This window comes from Onychomys torridus, unplaced genomic scaffold (assembly GCF_903995425.1).
Source record: "Onychomys torridus unplaced genomic scaffold, mOncTor1.1, whole genome shotgun sequence".
Lineage (NCBI taxonomy): Eukaryota > Metazoa > Chordata > Mammalia > Rodentia > Cricetidae > Onychomys > Onychomys torridus.
The window spans coordinates 109,658-121,009 of record NW_023412231.1 but is presented as its reverse complement, the minus strand read 5'-3'; the positions used below and the strand labels follow the sequence as shown (position 1 = coordinate 121,009).

General features: G+C 39.6%; 1 protein-coding gene across 1 annotated transcript; it reads left to right on the top strand.

Annotated features, from left to right (window-relative positions):
• The first annotated feature begins 2,359 nt into the window (after nt 1-2,359).
• LOC118575564 (vomeronasal type-1 receptor 4-like) lies at nt 2,360-3,289 on the top strand. The gene has a single exon (XM_036176058.1). The coding sequence runs from the start codon at nt 2,369-2,371 to the stop codon at nt 3,287-3,289; it is 921 nt and encodes a 306-aa protein (XP_036031951.1). The 5' UTR covers nt 2,360-2,368.
• Nucleotides 3,290-11,352: the final 8,063 nt, after the last annotated feature.

Sequence of the window (11,352 nt, the reverse complement as noted above, 5' to 3'; positions counted from 1 at the left end):
AATGTGCTAGATTTCTGAAACTGAAAGCCAGCACCAACTAACTGTTTTCTGTTATAAGAGTTGTCTTTGTAATGGTCTTCACAACAATAGATACAAACTAACTAAGACATGTGGAATCTTAGACAGGGTAATTGGCATATAGCTTTGTATTTGTTGAAATAAGTAGATGTAACTAGATTCCCAAAACATTCTTAGTGAGTTATATTCACAGATAATGTTAGGCTATAGAGTTCTTGGTTTATCTACAATCATTTCTAAGTTGGTATTTGAATACTTCTTAACTTTTTAAACTTTTATTTTCTTTTTGTATTTAATTATCTTAAATATAGCTGATTTATTTATGGCTTTTTAGTATTTATTATTTTGTTTGACCCAAACCTTCTTCTGCACATCTCCTGCTCTTATTACAGCATAGCTATTTACAATTATTATTTTCCATCTTTACTCATATCACGTGTTTTCTTATCTTCACTAACCTCTTATAGAGTCTCTTTTTAACCATATTATGGGCTCTTTTCTAGTTTTTTGTGCTCAACACATTCATCCCACATAAATACACATTTCTAAACAGCTGCAAGCAATGAAACCAAGCTGAGAAAGAGTGTATGCAAGTGATTCCTAGGCCTGTATTACCTCACTTAATAGAATACTTTCCATGATTTCACTGTAGCCATTCCCTAGTGTGTTCTACATTGCCAGTGCATGGAGAAGGGGAGACTGCTAGCATCTGATACTTCCAATGGTCTCAGCTCATCTACTCACTTAGACTTGGTTTCTTCAGATTCCAAGATTTAGTGCCAAAATTTCTTCCCTAGTTCTTGATTGTTCAGCTGAGCATCTCACATTGCTGATGATTATGTAGAGTAACAGTGTGCTCCCTAGTACTGCTTGGTTCAGCCTGGTACTGATTCACAGCTGCTCTGCCTACTTCTTCAAGAAGCTGACACCTTACTAAAATGATTTCATATGTATACTTATGCAGGAATAAAGTATAGTGTTCTTAGAGTTTCCTCCTAGTGCACTGTACTGATGGACATTCTAACACACTGTTGTTTTTCTTTCCTACCATTTCAACACTAGACTAAGGAGTTGTGCATCATTATGCCAGACAAAGTTTCAATAAGACACTAAAGATTTCATCTAGGTGTCACTGATCATATATTGTCATTATCCTTGCAATTTTTGGTGGCATATATTTTTTTTCTATTTACTTTCTATTATGTATTCTGTAAGATTTCATTATACCAGATATTCACTTGTCTCTAACAGCCCTGTCATGTGTGTGTATGTGTGTGTGTGTGTGTGTGTGTGTGTGTGTGTGTGTTTGTGTGTTTATGTGGTGTGATTTTCATACAGCTAGTTTTTAACTTAATGTGATGTAAGTTGTATTTTGAACCATCATTCTAATGCTCTATGTGCTTTAAATAATTTTTTAGATATTATTGCAACAGATTAAATACCTAAAGACCACTCAGCATGACCACAGTCCAAATTGAGATTCTGTATTAAGTGTGCTTGGTGAATGCCTGGAGAGAAACACTTCTCACAGAGGAACCTCAAATTCACTTGACAAGAAGCTGGTATGGACAAAAATGGCAGAAAAACTATATCTTGGTTGACAGTTGGAAGGAGGAAGTCATGCATGCAAGAAGCTTAACAGAAGCTAGAAGTAGACAATAATTTGCCCATTTTACACCACTGTTTCTAGAACAGTTTTTGGTACTTTGCAAGGGATGTTCTATGGAGAGAACAGAAAAGAAGTTTAGTTCAGGTTAACAAAAAGATGGGTCTACTCATAATTAAATAAAGGCAACTTTACCTACTCTCAAGACCATACATCGATTCTTAATGGTATTATAAAGTTCTCATTACATTTATTATGATTCTAGATGAGATACACATTGAAAATATAAATATTTAATATTTATAGTCATTATTGAAGTTGTTTGCCTTTCATACCAGGACTAAGCATATCAATATATTCTGGTAGGTTTACATCATGTTTGTTTTTATGTGCTGTCATTTTTTGTTGTTTCTCATAGGCCAAAACCATTTTGTCCTGCATGACCATTTTCTCTGAAACTTGATGGATCTCATTCCATCATTTTTACATCCTGAGTTATTGGGCAATCTCACAGTATCATACATGGGAAGTAACTACTCCTGTCAAAATATTGGGATGAGGTCTTTTAAGTGGTCAATGACTGATGTTTATCTCCAGAGATTAAAGGACACTTTGCTTCACTCTCTGAGTTGGTGCATGAATTAAAGGAATCTTCATCCATTCAGGCTGCAAATATTTGTCATTATGAACTAGACTGAGAAGTAGCAGGGCCATATTCCAAAGAAAATTTTGTTGAATCACAAAATGGATTTATGGAATCTGGCAATTAGAATCATTTTCTTATCACAAACTACCACTGGAATTCTGGGAAATCTCTCCCTTACATTCTACTATCTAGTCCTTTACTACAGAGAATGCACACTAAAGCCTACAGATTTGATTCTCATGCACCTAATGGCATCCAATGCCTTGGTCATTCTCTCTGCAGGAGTGCCCCACACAATGGCAGTTTGGGGATTGAAGCAATTCCTGAATGATTTTGGATGCCAGCTCCTATTGTACATTCAAAGTTTTGGGCGAAGTGTGTCAATTGGCAACACTTGCCTCCTTAGTGTCTTCCAAGCCATCACCATAAATCCACAGGGATTCTTTTGGAAAAATCATAAATTCAAAGTTGCAAAGTACATTGGCTGCTCCATTTACCTTCTCTGGGTCTTTTACATGTTGATAAATTTCATTTTCTTTATGTATCCTTTCATTGAAATGAACAGCAAAAATGTGACAAGAAAACGAAATTTTGGATACTGCTTAATTGTAGGGAGTGGTGAAATCAGTGGCTCACTCTATGTAGCATTGATTGTGTGTCCTGAAATCCTCTTTTCTGTGATCATCATCTGGTCCAGCAGCTCTATGATTGTCATTCTGTATAGACACAAGGAAAGTGTCCGACACATCCGTAGCAGTACTGCTTTTAGCAGAACCTCTCCTGAGTCCATAGCAACCCAGAACATCCTGGCATTGGTGGCTTCCTTTCTGTTTTTTTATACCCTCTCCTCCATCTTACGAGCCTGCATTGTTTTTTTGTATAAGCAAAATTGGTGGCTTGTGAATATCACTAGCATCACTTCTCTTTGTTTTCCATCTTTTGGACCCTTTGTTCTTATGAAACATTATTCCATTTTGTCCAGATTCAGTTTGGTCTGGATGAGGAATAAAACCTCTTAATCTTATTTTAAGTATTCACATGATATGATTTGCTTCATATCTGGTTGTTTACTCCCCCATAACACTCAAAAATTCAATTCAGAAAGTTAAGAATATAACACCTAGTCTTTCTATCATTGACCAAAACAAGTATGGGAGTTTTGTCATCTGCTTGAATCAGCAGACTGAATGAGCTGAGATCCATTACATTCTTGAACTTACAGCTAGGAGGATCTTCCCAGTGCCCATCTGATGTTTGAAGGAGCCCACAAAAAATGCTGTCAATAAATCTGCCCGTCTTGTTGCTTTCCTCCTGTCAGGGCATCATGGCTGCTTGATGAAGTCACAGGCACCACTTTTTACCACATTCTAACAGCAAGAACAATTGAATCCATAGCTGGCAATTAACTTGTTCTTCAGGGGACCTGGTCCCATCACAACTGCTTTAGCCTTCACCAGTACCAAAACACCTGTTAATATGTTCTACCTTTTGTAGAAAATAATTCAAATGAATGATGGTTGTGACATGATCTTGAATTTGGTTAGCTACTATTTATTTTTATTATGTGTTTTAATTGTATACATGAGCCATGGGTTCCCCTGTCCTCCCCCCTCCCCCTCCACCCCAACCTTCCCCCCATCCCCTCCCCTCCATTCCCATCTCCTCCTGGACCAAGACACCCCTGGGGATTCATTTAAACCTGGTGGATTCAGTACAGGCAGGTCCTGTGCCCTCCTTCCAGACTGAGCACGTGTCCCTGTGTAAGCCCAAGGTTCCAAACAGCCAGCTCATGCACTAAGGACAGGTCCTGGTCCCACAGACTGGGTGCCTCCCAAACAGATCAAGCTATTCAATTGTCTCACTTATCCAGAGGGCCTGCTCCAGCTAGGGGCTCCACAGCCTTTGGTTCATAATTCATGTGCTTCCATTCTATTGGCTATTTGTCCCTGTACTTTTTGCAGTCTTGGATTCAACAATTCACGCTCTTGCAGTCCCTCCTCTGTCTTGACAATTGGACACCTAGAGCTCCATCTGGGGCCTGGCTGAGGATCTCTGCATCCACTTCCATAAGTTATTGGATGAGAGTTCCAAGACAACTGTTAGGGTGTTTAGTCATCTGATCACCAGAATAGGAGAGATCAGGCTTTCTCTCGACCATTGCCAGCAGTCTACAGAGGATGTATCATTGTGGATTTCTGGAGACCTCTCAAGCACTCTGCTTATCCCTGTTCTCATGTGGTCTTCATTTATCATGGTCTGTTATTCCTTGTTCTCCCTTTCTGTTCTTGATCCAGCTGGGATCTCCTGATCCCCTAAGCTTTCTTTCCCTCAAATCTTGCCCTTCATTACTCCCACTGTTGTCCAGGTTGTTCATGTAGATATCATCAATTTCTCTGTCATTGGGTGATCCCTGTGTCTTTCCTAGGGTCCTGTTTTCTAGGTAGCCTCCCTGTAGTTGTGTAGCAGTCTAGTCATCTTTGTGACTCCTGTGAGTGAGTACATACCATGTTTGTCCTTCTGAGTCTATTTATATTTGAGAATTGTTGTATCATCAGTGACAGTGACCTATAAATTTTCTTTGTTATTATTTGGTCTCTATCTGCTTTGGCATCACAGTAACACTTTGTGTTTCATCAAAAACTTTTGGAAACCATTAATAAAATCAATTGTATGAGGTATGGAAGAGAGAGAGAATAGTGTATGTCCTGTGGAGAGAATCAAATTTGAAAAGGTGAAGGCAATGAGGAGTGAGCTGAGGTGGGTGGCATGTGTGCCACCTGGGAACCTTAGTGCTGTCTGGATCTGAGCTGCAGATAAGAGCCATGTCTCTGCCATGGACTGCGTTTATGTCTGTTGTTCCTGTTACTACTGAAAGTCAAGAGAATAGGCCTATATAGACATGGACCCACCCCTCACTGCCTGGAACACTACAAAGAACTGTTTCTAACCATCCTAGACTAGAGCACTTGAGAGTGCAGGTCCTATACCTTGGCTGGATAGTGTGACAGAGCTGACCCTGTTGGCAAGGTCTCTGGGTGCACTGCTGCTGAGGGCATGAAAGTGGGAGGGTTGGTCCTGTCCCCCTTGTGGACAATGTGGTGGCATGGGCAAGGTAAAGATGCCCTGCCCATTCATACCTAACCACCAGAGGAAAGCAGAAGAGCTGACCTAGGACCATAACCACTGCAGCACTAGTGAGAATAGACCCCTTACCTCTCCTAGGCAGCACAGGAGAGCTGACACTGTTGTCAGGGGAGGTGATCCAGACCTAAGAATGAGAGTATGGGAAATATGGTCCCACCCCTCATCTATCATATGGTGATGTGAGCGAGGAAGAGATGTTCTCCCACCACATTCCTCACCACCTGTGGCAGGTGGGAGATCTGGCCTTGAGATCATGACAACTGATGAGCTTACCCAACATCTCACCAGCTGTATCACTAGGGAGAGCAGATCCTGCACCTCATTGGGGAAACACAGTAGAGCTGACCATGTTTACAATGGAGAGGTTGAACCAAACTTGAGGGTCTGAGCATAGGAGAGCTAGCCTTACTACACATGTCTTATGTGGAGGTGTGGGTGGCAGAGAGATGCCTCCCTGCTACTTGCCCCTTACTATCTGCAGCAGGCAGAAAAGCAGGCCTCTGGGTCATGAAGGTAGAAGAGGTGGCCTTGCTCTACACCAGCTGCAGGAAGCAGGAATCAGGAGAAAAGACCCTAAACCTCAACTGGGTGCCACATTAGTGCTGAAACTTAGTGTGTGTGTGTGTGTGTGTGTGTGTGTGTGTGTGTGTGTAAGCATACCTTGAGATCATGTGAGTGAGAGAGCTGTTCATACACCCTTCCTCTGTCCAGTGGTAAAGAGGGCAAGGAAAAGATGCTCTGCCTGTCTTTCCCCTTTGCACCTGCCATGGATGAAACCTGCCTGTGCCCCTCATCAAATGCAACAACCAGCAGAGTGGGCCCTGGACCTACCAGTAAAACACATTAGAGGTGACTCTGCTCACAGGGGCAGAGGATTGTCTGCCTCGAGAATATGACTATGAGATATCTGTTCCTGTCTATAGTTTGCCATATGGTATTGTGGGTAAGGGAGAGAATCCATACAAACCTCTCAAAGCCTGTAGCAGTTGGGAGTGCTGTCTCTGAGGTAACAAGAACAAGAAAGCTGACCCTACCTCTAACTAGATGCATCACTGGTCAGAGTATCTCCTATACCCACAACACAGTAGACCTGTCCCTGGTGGTATAGGTGTGTTTGAGCACAACCTTAGGCAATGAGAGCAGAGCTGCTCCTTACTGCTAACTACACAGAACTGGGGAGCTATGCAAATTGGCAAAAGAGAGCTAATCCTGGGTTTGAGGATGAGAGAGAGCTAGTGGGATAACCAAACAATCAACTGCCCATGGCTATGGGTTTGCCCATCTCCTCATCCACATCATCTATGATATGCTGGAGTGTGTGAAGGATCTAGTACTACAGATACAATTTTGCAAGATCTCCAGGACACAGGACAACAACAGGACAGCCAAAAGGATCCTCAGTGATGGCCGAATATTAGTGATGCAGCAAAACCCAGAAGCCTCCATCCAGATCAATGATGTATGGCAATGAACACTTGCAAGTAATGATATCAGCAATAAAGGAAAAACAGTGTGCCTCACTTTGTCATGCCACATCTTCCATGACAAGATTTTTCTTTTCCTTTTTTCAATTTCAGTTTCTTTTACATTTTAAGTTGATTTATTGTGGGGTAGTTGTGAGGGAAGAAGTTGCATAGGAAGGGGTGTGAGATGAATGGGATCAAGATGCATGATGTGAAATCCACAGAGAATTCAGAAAAAGTTAAATAGAAAAAAAACAGAAAATAACTTCTATTCTTATACAATAGACCCTGATTACATTTTTACTTCCCTGGACAATTTGAAGTTCCCCCCCACACCTGTCCTACCAGGCACATCCATTGTCTTTCTGTTATTAGAAAAATGAGATTTCTAAGTCATAACAACCAAACAGAACGAAATAAAAAATAATATGATAAAACAAACAAAAAAAACATCACATGGAAGATAGACAAGGTAAACAAACAAAATAGCACAAGAGAAGGTGTAAGAATCACAGATGCAGTCATTCACGTAGCAGTAATCCCACAACAATATTAAACTGAAAGATATAATATGTATACTGAGGACCTGGTGCACACCTGTGCATGCCCAGGGCTTTTTCATTCATTCTCAATTATTTCATAAAACTTTTGCTCAGCTGAATTAGAGGACTATGTTCTCTTGTGATATCCATTCTTGCCAGCTCTTTATCCTCTTTCCACCTCCTATTCATCAGGTTTACTCAGATCTGAACACAAGGAGAAGATGGAGACAGCCCATTTGCCAGCCTTGACACCAGAAGGTCTTTAAAAAAAATCTGACAGCCTTTTATAATCAAGAATATGGAGTGTCTATAGTTAAATGGTTTCTATCTAAACACAATAAAGTCTACATACTACAAACCTACAGCCAAGAGTTAGGACCAAAGAATTTTATGTGTAAGAGTCATATACTTACTGAACACCTCCTGTTATGTTTAACCTTGAAACATGTCCATGTTTTATCTAAACAGTACCAAAATTGGGAATGCCTGGCAGAACACAAGTCTTTGGAAGACGTTTTATAATCCCGCCATATCAATACAAATAACAGGTTAGGGGAAGGATATAGATAAGGTGATGGAAGAAAAATGAGTACAATATAATGAAGGGAACTGGTGAGGGCAGAACAACAGTGGATGTGTGTTGAAGAAAAGTGCCACAAAGAAAATTACAATGACTCTATATGAGGGAACAGTTTTTGTCCAGTGATGATGGGGGCTTTGGCATTAAATTGCACATACATGTTACACCTTGAGATGATCAAGATAGCCTAGAATAAATTTAAGAGTGATGTGAATGCATCAGATAATCCTCTGGCAACTCTATGAAATAAAAAAAAACCACAAGTTTACATGCAATGTTACCTAGAAAATATGTCTGACCCCAAATAGCCATTGTTGAGGGATTCCTTTACAGAGAAGAATCATGAAGTTAACCTCGGTCATGTGTTTGACTATTAAGTCTGTTAGCCAGGCTCTGATTCCAGAGAATACATCAATGATAAAACAGCAAATCAAGGCTGAGATACCCAGCATTCCCAGTGTAGTTTGGGACAGAAAGAGAATCTCCATTGCCAGGTCTGTGTATGATATGTGGTTATACCCCTGTGACTGTCAAAGAATATGAGATCTGGAGAACTCTTTATAGACATACAGGACTACTGTCTTCATGCCATGCTAAATATTGTGATCCCCAGCAAACAGTACATCCCATTCTTGAGGAGTAAGAAAGCATATCACTTTCACAAGAATTTTCCTGGGTTTTGAAGTGTCCTGGCTGTGGTGAACAGTCAACCTTATAGTGTCCTTCACTTTGAGTTGGCATGTTGCACTGTGCCTCATAATCAAATTTGTTGCAGCCATGTACCTGAGGTTCCAGTGGTGAGAATGCTAAAACCATTACCTATAATTTAGAAAGAAAGAAAGACAGACAAATGTGTGTGTGTGAGAGACAGAGACAGAGACAGAGAGAGACAGAGAGAAGAGCTCACAAGAATCATGTCTCTCCTTTAACCATGTAAGCCTCTGGAATTCTCAGGCTCAGAGGCATGTACCTTTACCCCCTGCACCATCACTCTAAATCCCTGATTCAACAAATCCTACTAATGGGAAAGACAGACTTAGCAGGGCTGAGAACATCTGCATCAAATGAGATTATAATCATAGGATATCTGCAACACTACAATTCATTACCCCTTAAAATACCCCTTTTTTAAATATAAATGATTTTGTTTGTCTGGCTGTTCTTTTCTTTGTTCTATCTTATGACCCTTCTCTGTGATGGCAAATTATCCTATTGAGTCCTGAAATTGAGTCCTGAGTCCAAATTTCATAGGCCTATATTATATAATTATACAATACAATTACCCAAAGACAACAATGTGTTCATGTAAAGATAAATATTACATAAAGTTGAATTCAATAAAGTTAAAAATAGCCTCAATATTGGTGAAATTTACCTACAATTTTCTAGCTGAGTTATCATTATTCACTCTTTGCAATTGATCACTAATATACTGTGGTTGTCTAAAAATATTGCAAACTAAATAATATATACTGACATATATACAACATATAATATTTCATATTAGACAGGACACAAATGTGTTCTCTGTATGTATATATGTCCAAGGAGTATCCAGATGAGAAATTCATATATCTCAGATAGAAACTCAAACAACAGTGGTGTGAGCAGTCAGCTCCAACTATAAAAATGTAAAGTTGGTATAGAGAAGGAAACCCCTTTAAAATTACTCACTATTGGTATCTACAGATATTTGTGTTTTCTATATTTCATACACAAAAATATGACATTAGATCATTGTTACTAGTACCTTCCTATATAAAGGGACATAGCCCTTAATCCCAACTGTGTACTAATGTTTTCAATAGGAAAAAGAAAACCATCAACTTCTTCTGGAAGCCATAGTTAAAAAGAGGAGTTTATAAAGTCAAGCAAGGGTGACTCAAATTTATAAGAAACCTTAGCTCACTGTTTTACCATGCACTGTAGCATATCACTGAATAGATCCTGATTTTTCTTTTAAAGGAAAAGGAGAGGAGGTGAACCCATAAGCACTGTCCCCATGTGTTGTAATCACAAAGATCCTACGTCTGTTGGTTAATGTTGACAGACTAGTGTTGACAGACTAGTGTTGACACTCTTGAAGTTATTAGTGTTCACTCCTATGCAGATCCATGTTGAAAAGGAGCAAGCTGAAAAAGGAAAAATATATGTATAATATGAGGAGGCAAGGAGCACCAGAAGTTGGAATGGAACTCAGTCTTATGTAGATAAACAGATTAAGAAACAGAAAAAAGTGAGAAATGACCTCAGGATGAGATTCCAACCATGTAAGTATCCAACTTATTTAAAGGAAAGTTATGAAATCATTGTCACGTCTGGTGGTTCACATTTTTTAATTACAAAACTCAAAAGGCAGAGGTTACTGATTTTGATTCCAGGCTAGTCTACAGAGAAAGTTCCAGATAGTCCAAGCTTAGGCAATGAAGGAAATCGTCAAAAACAGAAAGCTGATGAAGATGTGATTGAATGGTCTCTGAAGTCATGGCCAGCCTGGTACACAGAACAAGTTTTAGTACAGCCAGGAGTAGAGGGTGAAGTAAGTAATGAAAAACAGAAACCTGCATAAGATGCTATTGAATAAGGAGATATATTTTACAGCCATAGCAAAGAGTCAACCTTGGTATTTTCAATTTTGTGGTTCTAGATTCACAGTCAAGGATATAAGAAAGAGGTTATGGAATCTTCCCATATGACTAAGAAAAGATGATGAGGCCAGTTATATCAAAGGGGTGTTTCTGCATGGAGGCTCATAGAGACCATTCTGTGATGCTCAGAAGGTGAAGTGTGGATAGCCTTGGAAGCCCCAAGATGTTAGAAATGCTGTAATTGTGGCAATCTGCAGATGAAAGCTGCCTACAGTGAGGGGAAACTGCCCAAGAGAGAGTAATTTGTTGTAGTCAACAAAGCTGAAAGGAGTTTCAGATCTAATGAGCATTTTGGCATGAAAATACAGAGTGTGGAGTTCTCCCAGGTGGTTTTTTTATTTTTATTTTGTCCAATGTTACTTCGCAATCTTATTTTGTCTCCACATTGGAGCCAAAATTTGTATACTGTGCCATTATAGGTTGGAAATGTGTGATCTGTTTTTTTTTTTTTTTTTAATTTTGAATAGCTGGGTGAATAAAGATAAGAGATTGCAGGAAATTTAGAAAAGATTTTGCAATTTGGAATTTAAATCATTGTTGAAACTATGATAGGTTATAGAGTCTGTTGAAGTTGGACTGAATGCATTTTGCATTATGTTATGGTTACAGGACAATGGGAGCAAGGCAGGGAAATGTGGTGATTTGAATTGGTAGACTCATGTGTGTAGTGGGTAGCCATCCCAGCCTTGGCCTGGAAGTTCCAAA

Excerpts from the sequence above, each read along its gene's own strand:
- LOC118575564 (XM_036176058.1), top strand. The coding sequence starts at position 2,369 with ATGGATTTATGGAATCTGGCAATTAGAATCATTTTCTTATCACAAACT.